At 40.5% G+C, this 26340-nt stretch overlaps 1 protein-coding gene across 1 annotated transcript in view; it reads right to left on the bottom strand.

Moving 5' to 3' along the window:
• IGF2BP3 (insulin like growth factor 2 mRNA binding protein 3) overlaps positions 1 to 26340 on the bottom strand; it is a 116189-nt gene that overhangs the window by 3899 nt on the left and 85950 nt on the right. Inside the window, exons 10-13 of the mRNA XM_082045701.1 lie at positions 24668 to 24803; positions 22753 to 22884; positions 7309 to 7428; positions 3181 to 3255 (exon numbers count right to left, since the gene is read on the bottom strand). Coding sequence (XP_081901827.1) covers positions 3181 to 3255; positions 7309 to 7428; positions 22753 to 22884; positions 24668 to 24803 — 463 coding nt within the window. The remainder of the gene's footprint in view (positions 1 to 3180; positions 3256 to 7308; positions 7429 to 22752; positions 22885 to 24667; positions 24804 to 26340) is intronic.

Below are 26340 nucleotides of genomic sequence, written 5' to 3'. Positions count from 1 at the left end.
TAAATCTGAGCTTGCTCAATTTTCTGAAGTGAAAAAATCAAACTGCCTCGATCTAAATAGCACCATGGGAACAATATCACTCTGACCAGCACACAGTTCCCTTTTCTGGGGAATACACAAGCACCAGGCTGCAAGAAAAATGTCCACTGAGACTAAACTCATGAATCTTGCTGATTTATGACACATTTATTTCCTTATTCCCTGCAACTGATCAGTGAATTATTGAGAAATGGTAACCAGATCTTCTACTCTGCATCTCCTAGAAACATCAAAACAACATTTATATTGAGATACTGAAGAGAGATGCTCTGTAAAGACCATACACCTAGGACCATGAAAGCCTTTCCAGTTCGGATTCTTTATCACCTTGTTTCAATTATGCTCACCAGATTTGTTGCTGTGTACATGCTAAATCAAACCACTTTATAGATCACCACTGCAATGGAATATGAAAAGTCCAAAAAGATTCCATGATGTGATAATTATTTTAAACAGTGGCAGCTTATTTTATCTTATTTCTAGCTCATGTCCTGAAAGCCTACTCAAGTTCATGCTACTCTAGAATTAGTAGGATAAAAGACATTTTGTGACCTTGGAGCTGAAAGTGTTCACTATTTTGGGTAAGTCAGACTCCACCTGAAGAGCAGAGAAAAACCTGTAGCACATGGCTTTGACCTGGGTCATGGGACCCTGTCACTGTGGACAAAAGCTGTCATCTTTCCATTGAGACAAAACACTACACAAAAAAACCCATACAAAAACACAGTACAACTGCCACATTCTGATACCATCACTAGTCCCAGAAAACACTTCAAAAGGGTTTGCCAAGAGCAGATAAAATACTACTCCCAGTCATCATCTTGAGCTGGACATTTTGAAACTATTTCCAAATCTGCTAGAGACAGACAGTAGCCAGCGTAGCCCTTGTTATTTCAATAGCAATGCTTTTCGTGTGCGTAACACCTTGACAAGCTGCACAGGCTGTGGGGCTCAGCGGGAGAGGTCCTCTAAGAAAAGCACATGCATTACTGCTGAATTATAAAGCAGAGTGGGATACTGACTTTTAAAAAGATAGTAGATGTATTTCCAGCATCCCAAATCTGGGCAATTGAAAGAGTTTTTAAGCAAAGAAAAACAAACAAACAAACAAACAACCTAACTGGACTGAAGCTCCTTCATAGTGAAACAGTGGCTGAAATATTTTGTCTACACTAGATTCCACTTCACTTCCACATGTCCCAGAACAAAGGCAACATGATCATCTCGGAATATTGGTGTCACGGGTATGCCTAAACTCTAGGGAGCACTGCAGCAGAGGCTGTAAGCAGCAGCGTATTCTCTTCCCATTGCCTTGCTAATGAATAGCCCTGCATACTGCAACATCCTCAGGCTACTGCAGCTGAGGCAGAAAGGGGTGCAGCCGCTGGAGCTACCACCAACGTGAATCACAGGCAGCAGAACACAATGTAGTAGGGAAAGGATGCCAAACTCACAGGCTCTGAGATGACACTGCCTCTCTGAGAGCTGGCTACTCATCTAAGCAGCAGCTAATGCCTCTTCAAGTTACTGTGCACCCAGATGACATTCTTGGTACCTAACAAGCAATAGCCTACGCTCAAAGATAGAGAAGATCCTTCTTAAACAGAGCTTAAGGAGAGCATTCACGAAGCTTGTGCCTGACTGTAAGGCATGCTTCAGGTTAACAGTGGTGATAAAAGAAAGGACTGAACTCTGCCTCTGCCCATGCCAGTCAAGAGGGCATTGCTCAAAGAGTAGTAAAAGACTATGAGAACTGGAGCTGAAAGAAGCCCCAAGGGATAGGTAACCCCTCTCCTTCACAAAACCAGCATACTCAGAAGCATCAGCTGTGCTAGTACATTGATCCCTCTTTGCAAGCAGAAGCCAAAGCAATAGAGAATGTTTGATGTGGTTTTAACCGATGTATGGGGTGCAGAAAAGGGAGATTTTCCTCCTTGCATGATACAGATGGGAGATAAGAGCTGGCAAAAGAACACTGTGGGACTTCAGGTCTACCTTAGGGAAGAAGCCTGAGGACAAGCCTTTGCCTATGTGAAAAGACAGCATAAGGGACACCCAAATCTACTTCAGCCTGCTACTGCTTGAGAGTAAGTTCACTGACGTCTAATGGAAAAAAAAAGGTAGCCAGAATCTGACATTGTGCTGATTCCAGATGACAAGAGCACCCCATATGTGGAAAATGCCATGTGGCCAAGCCCACATGCACACAGAAAACCTCAAGGAGGCAGAGCTGCTAAATTAGGCTTTGCCTTCAATAGCTTATCAAATGAATATGGTAACCGAGCAATAATCCCAAATGCATCTAGTTTGCTATTACCACCGCAAAATACCTGCCCTGATACTTCTCCAAAACTCCTAAAGGCATTAATAATTCTAGATACGCCTGAAGTCTGTGCATGTTCTTCATGCAAGATGCCCTGGAGCAAAAATACAAAAGCAAGAACAGGCAAGAGAACGATACCAGGACATGAAGTCTCAAGTGACTTTCTACCTGCTCTGGGCCTCACCTGTGATGAGGCCAGGCTGCTTCACTGAGCTGTCAGCATCTCTCTGAACACTGTCAACTCCTTTTGTGGTAACTAGATTTGTCCCTCAGCACTTCAGGCAGAAGGCCACTCCAGAACTCAATTTGAACACAAATGGGATAATCAGGTTGAGTATCTCATTGAAATTGTAGTGGAAATACAATTGGAAATCTTGCAGTTATCTGTGGAGCTACCAAAAAAGTGTTTTCCATTTGACATGCAACAGTAACCTGGGAAGACTCAGTCTCATCTTGTCAGCTTTGTTTTTTCAACTAAACATACTAAACTGTTGCATTAAAATGGGCTAGAAAGACTGAACTACTGTGCTTATAGATAAAAAGCAAAATTGGGAGTGTGATATGGCCATGTTTTCATGCTAGACTTGATTCTAACTTACTTGAAACACTCATCAGCTTCAGGTGACCACAACATGGCCTCTGATAGTGCTGTGTTAGTCATATGAATATGAGACACCTTTTGGCAAAAGGAAAGCAAAAAAGTGTTCACTAAAATTATGAATAAAACAGTGCTTGGAACCAAGTGTTTTGTTTTCTGTTTTGTCCCTTGCAGTCCAAAGGCCACTACAGACTGGCAAGTTTTTTTTTTTATGTTGTACCTTGAACTGAGCTTCTGGAGGTCCAGTGATGATAACCATTCTCAGTTTGGCGTCTGGTCCTTCAGCAGGGGCAATCTGGAATGGATAAAAATAGCTTTTGGTAACTGTCTTTTGAAGGAATAGTTTAAAGCCACCTCCTCCCCATTTCAGTCTCACATTCTGTTCAAGAGTGAAAAATTATTCGTTACAGCAGCAGCATTACACTTCAGTCATGACGAGTTTGTTCTCTTTTAAAGTGCATTAATTAACTATAATGAAATACAGAGAAATTGGCTAAATCATAAGCAAATTTACTTCTGAAAACTAAAGGCATAGCTACTCATCCACATATGGCAAATCCCACAAGTCATTTTCATGTGGCTGAGTGATGTAAGACATGTAGCCTTCAAAAAGACAAGTATGGTTAATAGAGCGAGATTCTCATCCCTACCCAGTAACTTAAACAGTCTTTCTGACAAGTTTTGCTCATTAGCAAAAGTTTGCATCTACCCCCCTTGAGAACAGATCACTTCACGGTTGTAGCTGATCAGATCCAAAACATTCCTCTATACTGGACAATAAGTTCACAGGTTCCAAAGGGTTTGTATCTACACACATTTATTTGTGTGACCCAAATAAAAATTAAGCTCCACCAGAGCTGAGACAGAGATGCCTGCAGGGTCTTTAGCAGTTCATGTCACCACAAAAGTAAGATTTCTGTGGGTGTTGTTCTCAGACTCCAGTGGCATTAAATAATTCAAACTAGCCTCTGACATTCTGGATGAATCTTTTGTTTATCACAACTGACATTTCCATTGTTGCATCTAGTATTACATAGCCACTGTTGAATGGGCAATATATTAAACACTACAGGATTTCATCTTAGCTGTTGGCATAGGGATGTTATTCATATTTAACAGCTGTAGTTTATTTCAGACAAATTACCAGTCACCATGCATCATTTTCACTAAAGAATTTTGCTAACCAAAGTTTATATAATTATTCATATTGTACCCTAAGATGGAGAAGACATTACATACTAGTTATTTGGTTTGCATATTTATTTTTCATATGATTTCTGCATTCCGATTGGCTATATCTTGAAATACACATTCATTTTACAGCAGTACGTTTATGTGACACAACGCTGTGGTAAGGGCAAACACAGACTAGGTCCATTCATTCTTTGGAACACAAGTATTTCAGAGGGGCAACATTTCAAGGGATATTTGGAGGCAGCTGACTGAGCAGAGCTCAGCCCAATAACTGCTATTCATGGAAAACAGCCATTGTAGTTTTTCTCTCAGTCATTTCATGTTTTCTTAGTGAACACCAGAGCCTTTATTGAAATTTTAGGAAAGATATTTTCTATCAAGCTTTCGTTACATCTCACATATGTTTAAATGTTCTGGGACAGTTCTTGCTTTGCTTTTATCTTAGGATGTCCAGTTCTCAGCAGCTGGAGAAAAACATAGCAGAGGGCTGTGAAAGAAACACGTACTGACATTTCAGTGTGTGAAGGGGCAGCCTAAGAGACCTCAGTGTTAATTTTGTCTATGTGCCCTTGAAAATAGAAGTTACATGCATACAAATAGCGAACTTTTAGCTTCTGAGAGAAATAGTTTTACATTCCTAACCAGAAATGCAATCTTAGATATGCCACGTCACAAGCTGACAACTTCATGCACTCCAAACCTGTAACACTTATCCCAGCTCCTGCAGAGCCAGGAAAGGCGATTTGGGGAATTATTTGTAACAAAGGAGATGCCAATGGTTCCCAAGAGGTCCCAGCACTGTAGTGCAGGGTGGGCAGCAGACAGCCCAGAAGTCTGTGCCTGGCTCCTCTGCTGAATAATCCAAGCTGCTGGAGCCCCACGCTGAGCCTGCATTACCAAGCCATGACCCTCAGCACCAGGACACAGCCTGATCTCACCAACAGCCACATGCACCTCTGAAGCAACAGGCTGGACACTGTCACCTTATGCAGAACCTCTGTGCATCTGCAGCTTATTTAGTGTTTCTTCATGGCTACAGAGTTCAATCAGATCTGCAAAGCTTTGCAGGAGCACAAAAACGACACTTGGGGATGTAAAACAGTTTCATCTGTAACAATCTACAGCATAACTTTAAACAGGTTCAGAGTGTCATGCACAAATTACTTCCACCACAAAGTAGGACTACTACAGTTTAGCAAGTTAGAAGTTACTCAGGCAGCACTACTTCCAACTCTTAGCTGAATGCACAGCTACCTTGATGATTCACAATGTTTAATTTTGCTCAAAAGTTATGATAAAGGGCAGGTGGTCAACACGAGGGAAGTTCAGAAGTTTTGAATAAGTTACTCCTAACTGTCATATTTACCACTTTCACACAAAGCGAGCGTGCTGCTCCATATTGTTCTGTCAGTTTTTAGATGAAGTTGCATTTTTATTTTAATTGATAAGCATACACACGACTTCCCAATTTAGCAAGCATACCCTACATCTGTACAGTTCTGTCCTATTTCCACAAAAATCTTCTTTATTTTATTCCTAATGAAGGAACAAAAGGCCAGAGCTTTAGCAAACTTTTAACTGAATTTCAATTAATACAGATATGTTAAATGTGTTGGGTAGAGGGGTGCCAGCCAGTAGAGGAAGCCTGAGGCCACTGTTAGCCAGATGCGTGAGAAACATGGGAAACTCCCTTTCCACTAAATTATCTTCCAAGAACCAAGTAAAGAACTAGTTCGGACGGGTTCTTGGAGGTCCGGGTTATTTCACATTTCTCTCTCCACCTAGCTGTACCTTTCATATTCCACTTAATCTTCAGATACTCACTATGGGAATGGAGAGAGAAAGGAAATACGTGTGGTACATCACACCTCCATGCAAGATAGATTTGATAAAGAAAAATCAACACCTCTCGCTTTCCTCTATTCCATTTCCCCCCTAAAAATATGATTATTAGTTCTCTACTAATGTGAACCATCTGGGTAGCGTAACAACTATGTACTGCTCAATAAAGGATGGAACTGGGCCGTGCGCCAGTTGGTTGACTGGCCAGTAAATGGATCGGCATTCGGCACACCACACACAAGACTCATTCATCAGGGTTTCCCAATTATTTTGCTCTGCACACTTAGCTGAACACCTTCCAAGCCAAGCCCAGCCTCACTGGCTTCACCAAGCTCAACTCGGCACCGGCATCTCCTGCCCCTCCTGACCTTTGGCAGATCCCTGCCATGGCACTCACTGAACAGGCCACATCTCCTGAGCAAAAAGAGAACTGAGAAGAAAAACCTTTGTTTCATCTATGCAGGAAAATGTCCATCTAACAGCACATAGTAAAGCTATACACTTTTTTTTTTTTTTTTTTTAATTTATGCCAAAACATTATCTTCACAGCACAGAACAGTAGAGCTAGTTACAAGGAAAAAACTCAAGCACCTAGAGAAGGTACTTTGGGTTACAATAGCATTAGTAGCAGAAACCCAAGGCCTTCCTACAACTGCGGTTGATACTAATCCATATACACAGCCAAGGGAAACTTCACCAGATAGACTAAAATTCAAATGTAAGCTTCCATTAGGTGAGCTTCTGCAAACCATTTTGTTCTCAGCTACACTGAGGCAGTCAACACACAAACAGCTGGTTGCTAAAGCAAGGTGCTGAGGTAAACGTGATGTTAAGGAGCTTGAAGTACGTGGGTGATTTTAAAAACGAACACTTCAGTGTGGAGCCGTCCAAGCTCAACAGCCCAGACTGATCCATCTGGAACAGAATAAGAGTGGCCACAGCAGCAGGAGAGTTCACCTGTGCTGCTGTTTTTAGAAGGGGAATTTACCTCACCAATTTTCACTTTACCAAAAGCAAGAAGAAAGCCTTCAAGCACTGCATCATTAAGACTTAAGTCTGTTTCTAAGAAATCGAGACCACCAAAGTAGTTTTCTTTGCAGCTTATATTTCACACCTCAGGAGACGTTTGAAAACATGCTTCTAATTATCTTGTCTCAAGGAAGATTAAAAGATGATTTATAAACAAGTGTACCATTTATCACATCACATTCTAAGCACGGAGTGGGGGAAGACATTCACGAAAACACGGCTTGTGCAAACTTGCTGAAAGTGTCATGTAGAATAGACAGAAAGTTAGTCAGTGTAATAATACCTTAATAGATGCGCCTGCAAAACGAGAAAGTTGTTTGATGTGCTGTCCCTGCTTGCCAATAATAGCTCCAACTGCCAAGGCTGGGATGAACAGATGAACAGTCTCAGACTCGGGCTGTTGCTGTGGGGAAGAAGGAAATATGCAGTGAATGTTTTTGAACATTACGAATCAGACTGACAGGAAAACGGGTACGGAACAGGCATGCATGGAAATGAGGGGGAAATCTTACGATGCCCTGTGATGTCTGAATATTAAGGGTTTGGCTTTTTCTGGGAATCATGAAATTCACAGAACATGAAAGAACAGTTTGAGCCAAAAGAGGATTCTTTCATCTTTTATGAAATACTCACAATTTTAACGCTTAGAGTTTTAAAAAACAATTGAGGTGTTGCTTCTTTGCAAAGCTTTTGTTCTTACCTGTCACTGTCTGGATTCTCTTCCCCATGCAAGACTCTGCAAAGGAGGCTGCTACAAGCAGAGAGGCTACAGCTTGAGCAGGCAGACTCTTTCTAGTTTTCCTAGTTATTTTTTTAATTTTAGATTGTGCTGAGAGTGGCACAAAAAGCCTCAGAATTACATATATGCTACAATTTCCTTTGTGTGGGAGTGATGTGGAATGATAGCCAGCTTGAAAACTGCCAGCGATTCCTCCTGCGTAACATTATGCAACAGTTGGAACCCGAGCAGCAGAGCTCAAGCAGGCTAGTAAATTAAACACCAGATTAGACGTTCTTAAAAACAAGAAGACCCTGACATTGCACCCACTGGATATCAGGCACCACTGCAGCTTCCTATTGCTTTCAAGCAGAGGCCACAGCTGGAGAGCACAATGTAACACTTGAGAACCTCTCTACGTGCTGCGTCGTAATGCTCAAACCACAGGATTACATATGCCACAATAAGCCATAACTATTTTACCAGCCTCAGAAAAACTTGTCTTGGACTAATGGGGCACTGCTGAGTACCCACTGAGCCACCGTACCATTAATCGTCCACTTATGTCAGGGTTACCTCTCAAAAGCGTCTCCCATAAGCCTTTCTTTGAACTAGGAGATATTTAAGATTCCCTCTCCCCCTTAAAGTATTTCTTCCTCAATGTAGCCTTCTCATTTATTTTCCAAATTTGTTTCTCTCACCTTTAACAAGACAAAGCCAAGAAGCCCCTTTCCCTCAGAGGTATCTGAAGGCAACACAGACATCCTCATCATCACTTCCTCAGCACCCACCATGCAGACCAGCCCGAGCACATGGGACCAACCATGCTCATTTAGCTTTGCTCAATTGTATGTTTTGGTAGGGATACAGACCCACATACAGAAGCCTACCAAAGCAGGCTTTTTCTGGGATATTTTCAGAAAAAAGATATGCTATATGCAACACAAAGTAAAAAGCAGCTGCAGTCCTAAAAAAAAAAAAAAAAAAAAAAAGAAAAAGCAGCAGCTATCTCCACTTATTTTTAAATTTCAGTAGCTTCTTTCAAAAGGAAGCAATGTACCAGCGCATTAACTGTAAACAAATCAGAACAAAATGCTTGTTTCCAAGTTTTACTACTTTATTTTTGGTAAACACAAGTCAACTGTAACCTCAGGGGAAACAAATTCCAGGCACAGCTCCATGTACCAGGTGAAGAAACCCCAAAATAGGATATTGAGAATAGAAACACATTCTGCCAGCTGCTTCAGGTGATCGCAGCAGTTGCACAATTTACCCTGTGTTTTCACACGTACAAAGCATCAGGATTCACAGTCAGTTTACGCTGGTTTAAGCCCCTGTTTTTCCTGGATGTAGGTTGCAGCCCTGCACACCCAGCCTCCCCATTGCCCTGTGTGCTTTGTGGCCAGCAGGACTGCAGATCCAGCTGATTTTTGGGGCACGCAGTGAGTCCCTGACCTGAATAACCAGAGAGCCGCACAAGGGACAGTCCTCGAACAAGGCAGGAAGCAACAATGCTTAGGTCAGGGCACGGGAAAAGGTGGGAACAGCCCTTTTAATCTGCCTACAGATCACTTCAAAATTATCTCAAAACTACGCCCTGAAACTACATATTCGTAATGAAAGATACCAGTCACTTCAGTATATATGTTAAACTGCTTTCCAGAAGATTACTCATATTCTCCTCCTGTTATTACAAACATCCTGTGAGTGTACTCATACTAACTCCTTTTACACACTCATCATGAATCCAGCAAGATTTCCAGTAATTTGGAAATGCTACTGCAGGTACTTGGTTGATCTTATGAACTCAGAAAACTGTTTCTAAATGGATACAAATTCATGAGGCATTTGGTTTTTTTCCGGTTTTGTTGCAAGGGCCCATACTAACTTCACCAGCTACAGGGGCAACCTCTCTTTCCAGCCCAGATGCAGACAGCTTCACCACCCCTTGCTCACCCATCTCCTTGACCCCACCTTCAGTTGTCCACACATGCTCCAGTACCTGCAGAAGTCCCCTCCAAAGCTTTCCCTCCCACATTCACCGCCAGCCACCCTTCTCTAGCTGAACTTTGAGTGAACACAAAACAAACTTTCCAGCTAGTTCATGCAATGCTGCTACAAATCAAACCCGTAACTTGACTTGGTTTTCAAGAATTTACACAGCTTCTACTTAAACCTATGTTCAGATACATTTCTCTACCGTAGGAACAAGTCAAACTTCATTACTTGCTTTTGCAGATATTTCCTGCCTTCCCTCTGTTGCCCAACTGCTTGCAGCACCGTTTTGCCCCTTTCTTCCCCAAGCTTGATTTCAAGCCACTTTCCTGGCTAGATTCAATTCACCACCAGAATTCCTTTCTGCTGCCTCACCCTTAAACATGAAACATGGGCAGCAAAGGCAATGAAAGACAGAAGATGTACATGTGTCTTTCCAACTGCAGGCAGCTTACTGTAGCACTTCCCCTAGCCCTTCTCATAGTTTTGACTTGTTTCAACTTTTGACTTGACTTGTTTTCAACTTTTCTTCCTAAAGGCTTTTTTTTTGTTATTGTTATTTTTTGTGTTAGTGAGGTTTTTTAGCATGAAACTTCTGTTTTGATGTAACAGTGATATGTGTTTATTAAGGAACAGTAGAGAATCTGTGGATGCTGGACTGTTTATTCACTGTCATTTTTTTGAATTCTTGTCTGCAGAAGCACATTGGCACATATGTATAACCAAATTCATCTCCAGTATGACACCACGCAGGATTTAGAGGAATTATGTCCATTTCCTTATGCCCGCTGATTTTTAATCACTCAAAAAACTACACCATTTTATTTGTTTTTAAAGCATGAAGATCAGAAACAACAGCTCTTTTTTTCTTCTGGCAGAAATCAAGTCTGGCTAAGGCTTTTAAGAGAGTATCATAACACCAAGTTCAATTTATTATCTGTCCAACTCCTTACCCACAATAATTTAAAAATCCTTTTGTATTTACTGGAAGACTACCCTCCAAAAGAAACACATCAAAACATAATGCAATGACTATACCACCCATCAATCTTACAGATGCTTCTGGGGATCTTAGGATGGAAGAAAATCAACTATAATTTCATTTTCCCCGTGCCATGCCACATAAGTCATAGAGCTTTCCAGGAACTTCTAGCATGAGTTATATCAGAAATAGATTCCTAGATCTTAAACATATGTTAGAAGCACTAAATTTAGGGAACTAATTTCCCACTGCATGGAATCTGAGCTTTAACATTCACTCCCTTAACAAAGCCAAGTTTGTTCAAACATATACTTAAAAATATGAAGTAAAAAAGATGAACTGCGGGATGCTGCTCAGAGTCACTACAGACAGATATTCTGCAAGATATATATGTATTTTAGTTTTTAAATTTTAAGGGCCTCAACAGTATATTTATAAATTTGAATACTTTTCTGTGTAAATGTTAAAGTTGCAAAGTTCATTAAGTCATGCAATTAGTTATCAACTAATTGTTGACAACAGTAAGGTGTTCTGTACATGGAGAATTCTGTACAATTTTCTCCTCTTCCCTGTTCACTTTATTTTCCCCCCACTTAAGAGAACAGTTTATTCAAGACCAGCCCAGCCCTGGGAACTGAGAAAAACGTGGGAAAAAAATATTTTAAAATAGTAACCTAGGTTCTCCAAGATGTATGAACCACATGTGCACCCTAATTCATGAGTAACTGTATCAGAAGTCTATGATGCACAGACCACCTCTTCTGCCCTAGCAGTACTTGTGGGATGGGCTCAGGACTAGTCCATACTAACATCGAACAGGCCCATATAATATAAAACAAGCTACAACCTCTCCTGGGTGGTAGGGCGGGAGACCCACAGACACTTGAGGAATATGGCTTTGGGGAGAGAAGCTTCTGTCTCACATAACTGTGGCACACAGACAACACCAGGATGTTCACTCAGATGGAGAACTTAGTTTCTTAGAATTAAAAAAAAAAGGAACACACGCTCCAGAAACCAAAGAAACCAAGATTTCTTAGTTCTAAGAAACAGTTTCTTGAAGGGCATAGTGACTAGAAACCATTAATTCAGTTCATAAACAGCTGATAATACTTGCTTTGTTTCGACAAACATCAGTGTGCTTTAAACACAAAACAGGCTTGATAAGGAATTTTCGTCTATATCCAGCACATTTAACTAATGAAAACAATTTTAAATGCTAGTTTTGTTCATTAATTGGATTCCAGTTTCCCTCCAAATTTAGCCTGATGAAAATCAGAAGTTAAAAATTAATCAAGCAAATAAGAAAAGCACCATTCATCACTTTTTAACAGAAAATGGAAAAAATATATTAACCAAAGAAAATGGTAAACTGCATACTTGTTTAAATAGAAAGATATATTCACTGTGTTAGCCAAGGATATCTGTGGTGGTACAGACTACACTAAGGCTTTCAGAAAGGTAACCTAAGTACAGATGTAAAACTTGATAAGTCAAATCAGATTTCCTGCTTGCTCATTTAAATCATGATTGAAAACAGTGATCTAACACAGAGATGTAAATTAATCTACCCCATTGGAAGAAGCTAAGCAACTGCTTCACACCAGTAGCTCTAACGTTTTAAAACTCGTCCAACTCTTTTTCCTGTAGCAGCTTGGATACACCTCCTTCCATACCTCCTGCAAGTCCCTGAACACCAGCCATCTGTCCCTAGCCTGAAAGCCCATACCATTTTTATTTTAATTATTTATTTATTAAATTCCCACCGCCTCCATGCAAGATCTAGTCTAATCTGTTCCTAAATCCTGTAACCCCTGGCTGCTTCTGCATTACACTGGGCTTTGCCTGGAGCCCCTGCACTGCAGGTACCATCAGGAAGGTCCCCTTCACCCCAACCAGGCTCTGCCACCCTACACAAGTTTTTCCCAGAAGAATTGCTTATTTGCTGCCTCCCCTATCATCTTACAGTTTGCTCTCAGCAAACTGTCTTATCAGAGCCATCATTTCCGAGTTTCCAAAGCCTCAGCTGGAGTAAGGCTCTTCTCCTCCCTTGGATATTGTCCCATGCACTTCAACACAAGGGCTACTGCTCCACACCAGAGCTGGAAGCTGAGGATGCTCCCAGCCAAGAAAATCTGCAGATCTGCTCTTATTTCTGTAACTCTTGCTTGCAGAGTTTGAAAGATCTATATAGCTGCCCTTGGGATAAGCTTGCTCTAACACTTTTTCTGCCAAGGCCTGGTGCCTCAGTCCTACAAACTGCCCGAAATCACACACAAGAAGTAGACCTTTTCCCTTACCTGACAGATCACCTAAAGGAAAAGCATTCCTCATCTTGCATTTGCGTAACAGCCAAAGCATGGCCAAGCAAGGATGAAAACTCAGAAAAATGTAACAGTGATCCTTCAGATAGATGGTGGTAGTCAAAAATATAGGTCCCAAACCACTGAATTTGGGGGACTGGACACTGTATAGGAGTTTGATGAGTCTGTGACCCCAGCCATGGCAGGGCTAGTAAGGGAACATGTTTCTTATCTGTGTCCCTCATGTTAAATTTAGCATTGATCTCAGTCTTTTTCTGCAAGCCTGCCAACAGTACAAAATTTTTGCACTCATGTTTAAGTATCTCCACAGATCCCTCACTCCACCCAGTACATGTGGTTGGTGAATCCATGGTAACATTTGGGATAAGATTGTAAATCTTTAAAAATATTGCACCCACTGAAGTAAACAGGATTTTGTGCCAGACATCAATAGGAGCAGAATCAGATCTTTGCTGGTTTCTAAACCCATTGTGCATCTCCAGTGTATGTTTTCATTTACTCTAAATGTGTTGCAAATGAATTACCTTAGGATGAGACACTTATTGAGTCACAAGTCATGTTATCCATTTCTAGCCAGCATCAGTTTTTGTAGCTATGAGGGAAATAATTAAGAACTATTTCATGACTGCATGAAACAGTCTCAGCCACTGTTTAACTGCCATCTAGTCTAGAGGGATATTGGTGGTTTTATGTTTTTAAATAGTAAACAAATCCACTTTGTAAAGTATAAAAATACAACCAGTAGATGATTGCATTAACAAGTTCTCTTTTGCCATTCTCCCCTTTCCCAGCTGCCATGATCACCACAACCAAGGCAAGGCAGACAGACAGATGACTCAGTCTTCAGAATACTCTAAGCTTTGTCAGGAAGTGAGGTATCATTTTAGTCAAACCCTCTACCAGATCCAAAGCCAAAATTTAAGCAATGTTTTTGCAATGGACTGTGAAGAATTACACTGGCCTACCAGCTATACTAAATGCTCTTATTTATTTAGTAATAAAAACTTGCAGCAAGAGGAAACCAACATTAAGCCAAATATCCTTGAAGACATTCCAGTAGGATTCAATGCATTGAATAAAAAATAAGCTTTTGACACTGGTGAAAGAAATCCTAGTGTACTCATTTTCCAATACTAACACTAAAAGTTTAAGCCTTTTCTGGAAACAAGAGGCTCAGTAAGGAAAACTCCAAGTCTTGGTGGATAGGTCTAACGTGATCGATAGTTTTACAACATCGTTGCACATACCTTTTGGGTCACCACCTTGTACATCAGCTGAAGTGATGCTGCCAGTGTAGATTTAAAAAAACCTGAGGTGTGAGCTCCCCCCACCCTTCTAGCTTTTCAGGTTTACATAGAACACATTTAAGCCTGTGCTGCAAGTCTAGAACCTTGTGCCATATTCACTACCTGAAAAGTCGGGACTACATGCAGAAGGTAACAGTGTTCTTTACTGCTGGATTCAGTCAGTCAAGAGCTACTAAAACGTTATCTAAAAGAAGCAACGTGTATTTTGAAGTTTGTTCCAGACACCCTGAAGCATCACCCATCTTCCCGTGCACAAACTGTACTGCCAGCACCCACCCAGGGCCCCAGCTTCACCTGAACCCCAGACAGAAGCAAGAGGCAGGAGTGGTGGGAAGAATTTCCAAGTACAAGGAACTACCACCCCAGCAGCTCCAACGTGATGCGTGCAACAACCTTCAACCAGCATGGCCAGGAGCTCATCACACCACCACCCTCCACCATCCAGGTCTCTGGGCTGGCAGCCTGCTACATTCAGACCCCATCGCCTGCAAGCATTACTGCTGTTGCATCATGTAGGAAACACTTTTGTCATTAAATGAGCCAAGAGATTGACATTTTCTGAGGCAATCAGCCCATAGCAAGGCCATGCACCTCTACCTCTTTCTCCTCTTGGTTGAAAACCTAAGCAATAACCCCTGCCTGCTTTTCCAATTTGCAGACTACTGCATTTCAACACCTGAAACCCAAACACAGCTGGTTATTACACAATGGTCAGTACCTTAAGTGAGATGCTACTAAAATCATCTCACTTAGTACTACTCACTTCTTGGCTCTCAACTTGAGTACTTTTCATCACCATCATCCTCTATCTGGCAAGCCATGGGGATCTCCTCAGACTACTAGAAGTCACTAACAGGACCGCACCTATCAGAAGTGTTTCCAACAAGAAAACCTAGCCAGGAATGAGGGGGTAGAAATCACAGAAGCAGAGAAGGAACATTTTCTGGCAGGCTGGTTATAAGGCATTTCACAAGCAGGAACAGGTCTGATATATTTCTGAACATGGCATGAACTTTTTGTTTTTGCAAAATCTGATTGGCCACAATGCCAAAAAAAGCAATCTGCCACCTTTTCTTCTGAATAGACAGCCAAAAGCAGAAATCAACTTAAGGAACAGATTGTGAAACTACGTAAGCAGTGAATTTTGCTGGTCATTCACAAGCAGCAAACATAGGTATTTGGTGTTGCAACACTCTACAACCACCAAAACAAAAATGCTTATGTACAGAAACACTTCCACTTCAAAAATCATGGCTGTGACACACCAGACTCTTAGAAGTTGCACATGAAATCTGTGGGTTTGAAAGACACAGGTACTCATCATCTCTGGTTTACAAAGACACTGCTCTCAGATTCCTTGGCAGCTGCAAGAAAAACAGGTTGTGAAAACACAGAAAGGTCACTAATTTTTCCATCACGTTTAACGAACAAACAAATCAGAGGTGGAGCCAGCTAAACCAGAATGAGGGCTTGACCTATTTTTGTTTCTGGCCTGAAGGAGCTCAGCATGCTTTAGTAACAAGATATTATTTGGCACCTTAAGGAATTATATTTCCCATTTAGTTTAACATTCAAAGATGCCAACCCTGGTACTTAGAGCTTGGGAGTTTGGGGTGTTCAAGGGAACACTGATTGAATCTTTCCACAACAAGAATCAGGGAGCAGGGGACCACCACAAATTCTTATCTCTTGTTCCAAAGAACTACAAATACCACTGTAAGTATTCAAACCTGCAGCAAGGAAGAAGCCATTTTTATTTTTAAAAGAGTACATTACTAGTTAGTGAGTGACACTATATGCATTATGACAACCTCAGAATTGTAAAAAGAGCTATTAAGAATAACCGAAGGCTTCAACACCTCAGAAAAAAATACCAACTGTCAACTTTCCAGATCTTTGTATGTCATATGATGCCAATTGCATTTCTGCTTCCCTCACTGGGGGCCAGTCCATCTCCAGAGGCAGAATAGTTTCTGATTACTCCGGACATGGGTCCCTGCCAACACAGCATGGTAGGAGCAGGAGACTTGGAGGCAGTGAGAGGACCAACCATTTTCTCCACAGGGCAGAACAATCCCACAATGTTATGCACCATGGAGCAAATTTCTCAGTTGTCAAAAACACATCATTAATGAATTGAAGAAACTAAGCAACAGGAAAGGTACATTCAAGGCACTGAGGTTACAATCATCAAAAAGAAGTCTAATTAGCTGGTAGTGTTTTTTTCAGACAATGTTGTTGTCCTATAGTGCCCTTCTCAAGATTGTGTGTGCTGCACATGTATGGTTTTCATTTCACTGATACAAAAGCGTTTTGTAAAAACACTGCCAAATCCTCCTTCATCCCCCCAAACCAGATCCTCTTTTGGCTGTAAGATGCTCCTCACAAAATCATCTACTGCTTAACAAGCTGGACAAATTAGGGCAAAGCCACTTACAACTACACACATTATAGATGTACATACATTACTGCCCCTGGGTAGTTCAGATGTAACAGTTGGACAAGCTAGTCCTGTCAAACCCAGACATCCAAAGGAGCCCAACTCCACCAAGTAAGAGTCAAAGTACCTGGAAACATAGGACAGTTTTTCCTCTTCCTTGTCTCTCATCTATGCTCAGGGCATCAAATGAAGGCCCTCAATGAAGAAATTTTTTCATTTTAAATTACTTTTCTTTCCTGCCAAAAGCACAATACAGTTATTTCTTCTCTCACATCTATGCGATATAGAAGATCTTTACTATTATTAAGGAAATTACTGGAGAATAAAGAAGGAATCTCTCTCGACCACACATCTTCTAAGGAGAAAGTTTTCCATTGGCATGTTCCTCACCTGCAACAAAAAGCTTCAAGAGATGGCAAAAAGAATAAAGGAAAACAACCTATCAGCCTAGCTGTATGTTTGGTTGGTTGTTTTTTTGTCATCAGAAAAAGGTGATTTGATTTTGTTGTTTTGTTTATTGTGGGGAAACTACTTTTTTTTTCCTTCCTAGAAGCCTTTATGCATATCACATAACCTGAAAATAAACTGTGAGAATAAAGAAAAGGTTAGAAAGAGCACATGGAGGGCAGAGCTTCAAGAAGCTACAATGGGTGTGCAAAAAGACCAGTAGAGAAAGCAGTCCTACAGCTTGGGGAGGAACATCTCTTCACCTTAGCTATCTTTCACACAGCAGAAGTCCAGCTGTCTCTCACAGGACCTTACAGATGCAAGAGAGCAGCTAAGTGTGAACTCTTGTGAGGAAAGTTGCCTGTTTCTCACCTTCCTACATGTTCTTGAGTACATCTGCCATGCAACAGGCAGGGACCCTTAACAGGAGAATTAATTCTACCACCTCATCTCAGGATGTTCAAGTGCAGGATGAACCCTCCAGAGGTTAACCCTCCTTCCCCCACCCACTTGGGGTGCCAGCTTTCAGACCCAAAGGCTACAAAAGAAACAGTCAGAGGTACAATTAAACATGCAAAGTTTCAGTTATAAAAGGAAGGGTGCAACCTGCTTAACCCCAGTAGATGGGCCAAGTGCATTTAATTGCATGATTGTACGCAGTTGAACTCTAAGACAAAGAATTCACGTTTGTTTGGAGCTTCATAATCTTCAGCACTTCAGGAGAACAAACTTTTATTCTTGAGAGACAAGCATGTGCTTATTTCTCCCCCAAAGTTCAGAAGACATAAGCAACTACTTCATCAAAACTGCTTTCAGTGGTACAATTCTACATCTGAAGCTGCTTAGCTGGGAAATTTTAAGAACTTTTTTTTGGTAATGGATCATCTGGAAAACATAAGCACGGGGCATATTCACTTTTGCGGAATCTCACTCTCCTCCTCATACAAATCCCAATTCTTTGTGCAGGTGCTCAGCTCATTACACTCATTACAAGTGCCAGTGGGCAGACTAATGAAACTATTCACAAATGTCATAACTGCAACACACACAAGCATTTAAGTGCAGAGTTAAGGAGAAAGATTTCAAGGGTAAACAGAAAGTGGTGGTTCTCCAGGCCCAAAAGCAGCTGGACAAGACATCAAGTACAAACAAGCAGAAAAAGGCTACTGGTTCTTAGCATGGTCACACAAGGGCACACAATCATTAAAAAAAAAAAAAGTTGGATCACATCACCAGGATCATAAAAGTAAAATCATGTTCATTTGAGAATAGCAACTTTTAATTCCTAATATTCTTAACCAAGGCATTTCTCAAGTCCTACTTTTTCCTCAAACCTTAAAACATTTCAATGATTCCCACATTCCAATTTGCTTGTCTTTTAGGAAGACAGAGAAAAGTATCTAGATCTTGTTTTTTTGCAAAAAGAGACAGGAAAATTTGGGAATTGAAGCACAATATGCAATTCCATTGCATCCCTTTTAAATCACTACACAAAATGAGTGCTTTAAACCAGCAAACAAAGCTTGGACTTTGCAAATAAGTGACACAGTTAGTATATTAAGACTTGTTGCTAATGACAGGTAAATATCCCAAAAAATAATGCTTAGCCTATACCAGATGTGGTGCTCAGACACTGTTAGCCATGTGCAACAGACACGCGTAGCAGACGTGTGCACACATGCATGTTTATGTCCATAAACTGATAACAAACCATCCTGTGTGGGCTCTCCTGCCAGGACAGAGGGTAAAGCTACAACCAGCTTCTTAGTAAGACAGAAACCGCATCTCATTAGATTAAATTAGATGAGGCTCTGTGCAGTAAGACTTTGATGTTCTCCATGGTGGTTCTCTATGGACCATAGAAAATGAGTTACCTCAGTCACGTGGAAATTGCTCTCCTGAACGTGGACCAAGCCAAGGAGCTAAATGCAAACCAGTGTTTGATAATATTGCCATCCATTGAGTTTGTGACACCGGACTGCTCCTGAAGCAGCTGGAGAACAGTGTTTATGCTCTTGTCAAATATGCCTTAAAGTTTTGCATGAAGAGGAAGAGGATGAAGCATCACACAGCTCACATGAACACAGCAAAACCTATCAAATTGCTCAGCCCCTAACTCCTGAATGCTCCATTTTAGGACTACTTGGCTAAAGCTGTATATATGGGTGTTGAGACCTGCCACTTTGAGCTCTCACAACATAAAATCCTAGATGTGTTTACCATGCATACTTTTCTCTTTCCACCCATATAAAAAAAAAAAAAAAAAAAAAACAAGATCAGGAATGTGACAGACACTTGTTTCAATTATTAAGATGACACCTCAGGTTTCTTTGGGAACAAGTCCTACACGAAATCATAGCAACACATTATCACTAGAAAACAGCACATCTGAAGGATCAATTCCATGTGGAAACTTCTGCAAAAGCCCAAAACTCACCCACCTAACTCTTCTGACCCAAAGAGCCACTTGTGAGTCCATCCCCACAATAGGGTGAAGAAAGGGTCTATGCACTCAAAGATATTCAAACAAAAGGTTCATAACCCTCAGGCACATCACAGTGGGGTCCCAAGGCTGTCTGTAAACACACATTCATGAAACTACTTCAATGACAATAAATGCCAAGAGGGCCCTGATGATGGTATAGCCAAGGAACACACCTTTGCTCAGACAAACAAACAGGTGACAGGGAAGAGCCACCCATGTCCATCCCTGAGCAGAAGGCCAAATTTGCATTTAATAAGCAAGATTACAGCAGGATACACTTCATACTCCAATGCCAGCAGCGTTTTCAGAATGGGTTTTCAGCTACCTGGAAGGGATATCCTCAGTGGCAGCTAACCAGTGCTCCAAGTGAACAAGGACATCCACTCGAGTTAAAGGGACTCAAGTTGCCCAAACACCTTTGCCAAAACAAGGAACCTGGTAACAAGTAGCTCATAAGTAAACAGACATTAAGTCTCCCTGTGATTTCTTAATTAATGCTTCTTCTAAGACTTTGTTTCTTTGAAGCCCCTCTCATTCACACAGAGTATTTATTGGTTTTTGTAAGTCTGTTATGAGCTCTTCTAGATCCCTCTCTGTGGTTACTTTTAGCTTTTCAGGTTGTTTCCATTTCTTCTTAAAAACATAGCCAGCCCTCTCCTTTTGCCCTTTCTACCTCTACATGCCCCAATAGCTTATTTAATCAGTGTCTTAAAAATTGTTCTACTAGAGAAAAAAAAAAAAACAACACAGAGGAGAGAAGTAAAACTCACAAATTAACTTCATACACAAACAAGATTTACAAGACTTTGTCCAATAAAGTAAAAAAAGGAAACTTTTTTTTGTAAACTGCATCCATTAAAAGATAAACTCATACTTTGTCTTGTTTTCCTCTCTCCAGAGAGTGACAAATACTCCAAGTAACCTGAACAGCTGACTTGTCTGAAGTCCACAGAACCACCTGCTCTTTTCCAGATCAGGTCACACGTAAGTAAGAAAAGGTGAATTGGTCTCAATTGTTCATGCATTTGTTTGATAAGCCCTCAGTTTCAGGTTCAGGGGCTGTCCCCCAACCTTCACAAAAGCCAGTTTATCCTTTGAATCTGTGAGTTTATCCCTTCTTTTTGCATGTTAGCTTCTCATACTTCCAGACTATCTGGAATGAGAGCTTATTCAGAGGACTGAGCAAACAGCACGAACGGGAACGAGACAGTTCAGACACTGTGGTCCTTCCAGCTGCAAAGCTCCCAGACTTTTACACTGTGACACTTGTTTCTTGATGCCTTTTTTCCAAATGTTGCCACTATCTTATTTGCAGAAACCTGGAAAATGCCAGAGATTCCTAGCAGGCCAAAAAAGGTGCATCTGGCAGGGAGAAACAGACACTAGCAGAGGGACAGACATGACTACAATTGAAATCACCAAATTGAACACTGTTTAGGTGCATGTTTAAAGCAAAAAAATCAAGAACAAACCACAACAAAAGCAAAAAATGATAAAGAAATGAAGATAAGCCAAGTGAGGAAAAGAACCTGTAGGCTTATAGTGTGAAAATCAAGAGTAGCAAGTAGGTTGCAAACCAGGAGTAAAAAGAAAAGCTATACTTTTCATACCACTAAAGTTATACACTATTAACAAATCACTTCTAGTTTCTCCTAAAAAAAGTAGTAATAAGTCAAGGCAATCCATTATCACAGATGTCATTTTACACAATACAATGAAGCAGAAACCTGCCACTCTAATCAAAGTGCACAGGGACTAAGGGTGGAGAGAAATTTTTTGTCTAGAAGCACTGCTATTAGCAATAAAATAACAGAGTATAAACATATTTCCATCGTAGTTTTCATTGGAGTACCTTTTCCTGATAAAGTCACTATTATACTCTATATAGTTTAATATTCTCGTAACACCCAAGTTGTTCATTCCCACGAACAATGCTACAAGTATGGAATTTTTCCTGTTTCTTGCAATGACATTTTCTTGGCTTCTTCCTCTGGGAAAAGTACTTAGGCAACAACTTCCCTTTAATGCAATATATATAGACCCACTTGAGTTATTTGACAAAGTTCAGTGTGCTGTGCCACATTTTCACTTCTCTAGGTCATGAGGAATCTCAGACTCAACTCTCTAGATGTTACTCTCGAGCAAAGAAGAGGGCACAGTCAGCCATGTCAGTTTGTAAATCTCTGTTATCCACTTGTTAGGGTTCATTTTGAAAAGTCATCTTCCATTGAGTTGCCCACAGCAACCGCCACCAGAAACAGGGAAGATATGAAAAATATTCTTCTCATTATAATGAGATTGTCTTTTCTTGACTAGCAGAGCACCATCTCTTTCCAGAAAGACTCCAGATCTTTCTGATACAACAAATTATCTTCTACTCCATAGCAAAAGACCTCATTTATTATAACTAATAAGGACTGGATTCAAATAAAATTCTATTGAATTTTTTTCATGTATTTCTTAGAGAGCAATGTAGCAAGTATATCACAACTTTCTGGAGATTAGTCTATGTAATTTAAATCTTATATATTTGGCAATACTGCATTTCAACAGAGCTTGTACATTTAGAAAACTGCAGCATTCAAACAAACATTTTCGGTTTAGATCCCTGCTTTATGACAAGAGATCATTTTTTTTCCTTCCATATCAATAGGAATACAACTACAGACTAGCATTATTAATTGCAAATTCCAGCAATTTTTACATTCCATTTCATATGACATTTCTTTCTGTAATAATTCAAGTTCTCTAGAAAATAAGGTCTAACACTTTTCTAAGAAACACCATTTTCTGGTTTCACTGAGCATTTCACTAAATGACCAATGAATATCTGTTTCCAACTGCAGCCCCATAAAATACTTTCAGTGTGCAAACAGGAAGACAGATAACATTAAGAAAACTGACAAAACATCACTCCCAGATCTTTGAGGTGATTTGACAAAAATACAGCAAACTGATTAGTTTTGAACAGTAGCATTGCACAGATTATCACCATCCACTAACCATCCAAAATCAGAGATTTCCCTTACCCCAAATGGTGGATACGAAGCAGCAGCAGCAGCAGAAGCAACACTCACTGCGGGAGGTGGGATTCCTGAAGAAGAAGGTGGGAACAGACCCAAGGCATTCAGATTTAACCCAGGAATTAAATGTGCTTGAAGCTGCAATGGCAAAAGAGTTATTTAAGATTTACAGTCTTGGTTATTATCTTTAATGACAATCCTAGTTGGCACCGGCTATTAACCTTTTCAGAAGATGTGTGTTATGTAAAAGAAAAAAAAAAAATCATCTCTATTTCATCAAGGACTATGCTTCAAACCTATTTCCCAGACATACACATGGACCAATAGCACTAAAAACATGTAGTAGGGAAGACAGGTGGGAATTGCTTGCTACAACCTGATCAGTGAAACTCATGAAAAACTTTATAGAAAGAAATTCAAGCAATAGTACAATTGCTTTCAGAGAGAACAGAACTATTGGAGGAAATAAATGGTTTTTTGTGTGTTATACTAAAAGGACAGGCCTGTAGAAAGAGAGAAATCCCATGAACAAGCCATGACCTTTAATACACTAGGGGTATATGCCGCACTATAACTCCATCCTCCTCCTCCTCCTCGTTTCCTTTCCTTCCCATGCCATGCAAAAAATCAAGTATTTTATTTTTCCCAATATATTTCCAAGCATTTCCTGGGAAATCATCAACTATTAAAGCTGCATGTTCCTTACTTCAAGTGGTAGGAAGCATTTGTTGACCATGACACAAAACTTATCAGTACCCTTTTTTACTTTTCCAGATTATTTCCCAGTAATGTGATGATGCTTTAGAAATACCTCAGCTAGAGATTGACACCATCTCAAGCCATCAACATAAGCCAATCGTGAGACACCAAAAACCCCTACACCTTTGCCAAACAGCAGAGGCTCAAACTCACCCCATGTTTCTGCTCACTATATGAAGCAAAAATGTACCACTATAAAATACTTTGTGTCCTCATAGTGTGTAGTTTGTATCCTGTAATTTGCTTATAGTATGGGAGGGAGAGGAAAAACAGAGAAAAATATTCTCTCCAGCTAGTAGAGAAACACTGAAGAACAGCCATTTCTAGAAAATCAGAGACTACTGTAAACAGAAAAACTGTTTTCACTCTAGAACATAAGATTTCAATACACATGCAAAAAGCTCTACATAACTTATAAAAAAAAATCTTAATAGTTTCTCAATATGCATTAGTAATACTTTGGCAAACAAATGAGGTGTGGGGGTTTTGTTATATAATCACCAATCATATTTGATTAACTAAATGCCTTTATCATCTATATCAAGAAAAACCTTAATAAAGCATTCTTCATTTAAGTAATTGAAAGCAGGAGAGATCCCTCATCCACGTGTTGTTACACTTTTAACATGAAGAGACTGGGAATCACTGCTTTAAGGAACATATACAAACTAGAGCACACAAACCACAATAGTACATAAACACATTCTTTTAGGTTTTTGCAATGACAAAAAAGTGCTCACTCATGACCTCAATCTAGATCAATTTCTCAGTTCCACTACTCAAAACAAATCAGAAAAACCTTAATTAAAATAGCATACGTACATAAATAAATAATTAAAAAAAAACATTGCCCAAGCCCTGTAGATTAATACAACAGACAACAGGTAGAGGTTGCAACAGGGAAATATTCATCAGCTGTTGGGAAAGAACTTTTCACCATGAAAGCACTGAGCCAGGGCACAGGCTGCCCAGAGAGACTGTGGACTCTGTCCATGGAGATGATCAAAAAGGAGACAAGTTCCTATACAACCTCATTTAACTCAGAAGTGGGCCCTATACTGAGCAACCCCTCGATGGGCCAGGTGACCTCCAGAGATCCCTCACACCTAAACCTTTCCATGGTTCTAGTTCTAGAAAGGGCCCAGGCAACAAGACAACTCACATTCATAGCAGCAATATCATTTTCATAAGACTCCCTGATTTTCTTCATAATTTCTTCCTCAGCCTTGGCACAAGTTTCAATACTGCCTTTAACTGTAATGGTCCTTTCCGGATTATAGAGTGTCAAGTCCTGCAATCTAGATAAAACAGAAGCACGATTAATTAGCAGACAAAGGGTAATCCAGATTTATGATTCAAGTGGGATGACATCCGAGCATGTGGACCTTGCCCTCCAGAGACTGTTGTATCAATCTATAACAGGGCTCAAACACAGTTCTCAGAGAATCTGGAGAAGCTCTGTCCTCACAACAAACTTAACAAAAACTGATGCAGTGAGGTTTGGCATCAGATGGTTGAGTTGTGCTTTAGGTGCAACACAAGATGGAAACCATCATGCTCTGTAGGAACATGAGCTGCAGAGCACGAGGTTCAGCTTTGCACTCCACACCAGCCCTACTAACAGAGAGAGGGCTTCAGGGATTTTAGACATCCCAGAAACACAGACCATAAGAAACTTTCTTTCCTTGAGAACAATTGTGGATTCCTTAAGGAAGGAGGGAGAAAAAGCCCAACCCTCAGTGAAACTGCAGAAGAGCCTCCAAATCCTAAGGGGGAGGTGCAGGGATGGGAGATGGGAACTGTGTGCAAGTCAACATCTGCTGCAAAACACTAGTATCTCCTCTGGGAAAATGAAAGGGTTACAGCATTAAACTAGTGCTTTGTTAGGTAACAAATGCTGACCTACTGTGGTAAAATGGAAGAAACCAGCTGGGAAGCCACGGTATATCCATGTATGGAGAAAAGGTGAGCTGAAGTGGTGAAGACCAAAAAAAACAACGCCCAAAACAAAACCACAAATAAACAAACAAACCAACCTAAAAAATAAAAATTAGAGCATGGTGCAGCAGGGGTGGTGAAACCCATGGTAGGAAGGAGAGAAAAAGCAACATGCAAGGCTTGCTTTCTTGCTCAGCAGGCAGCACGTGGCAACCTGTGCATCTCAGTTAAGCAGCAGCAAACACAAAATGCATTCACAGAGCAATCCTTAAGTTTCTGGTGTGCGAGCACTGAGTTACTGCCTCAGGAAGGAAAGTAGTGGAGAACACCCCAAAGCAGAGAGAAAACACTTTCCCAAACCAGCTGCCTTTAACTTTATGGACAAGCTTACCAAAAAGCCTGAATGAAGAGATCAGGAGAAAGACTAATTAGATAAAGCAGAATCAATGGGTATATTTGCCCTCTTTTATGCACCAATTAAACCAAGCGACTTCATGGGGTTATTTCGGGCATAGCATGACAAGTGTGATCTTGAGGCCAAGATTTTAATGCAAATAAGCCATTAAACTTGCTAAAATAAAAAATACTCTGCAAATGTTTACAGACAATATGTTATTTGTGTCATCAAAAGAGACAAGTTGGTTTCACGGAATGAAAACCATTATCCCATTTAGCCTGTACATATTTTTTTTTCCTTTAAGAAATAGCATTAACAGCCTGTGTACTGTTTGCAAACAAAATGTTTATGCCAACACATTTAAGAGACCATGCTGGCCTTACAAAAATGTACTCCTGAAACACTTACTTGGGTGCTTTTTCTCCAATGGATTTACTTCCCATCCTCAGACTAATTCCACAAATGTTTGCATGCCTTCAAGGAAGGTCTTAGGTTTTCTT

This window comes from Streptopelia decaocto (assembly GCF_964273445.1).
Source record: "Streptopelia decaocto genome assembly, chromosome: 2".
In the NCBI taxonomy this organism is placed as follows: domain Eukaryota; kingdom Metazoa; phylum Chordata; class Aves; order Columbiformes; family Columbidae; genus Streptopelia; species Streptopelia decaocto.
Note: the sequence above shows the minus strand (reverse complement) of the source record. Positions and strands in the feature narration are given on the sequence as shown.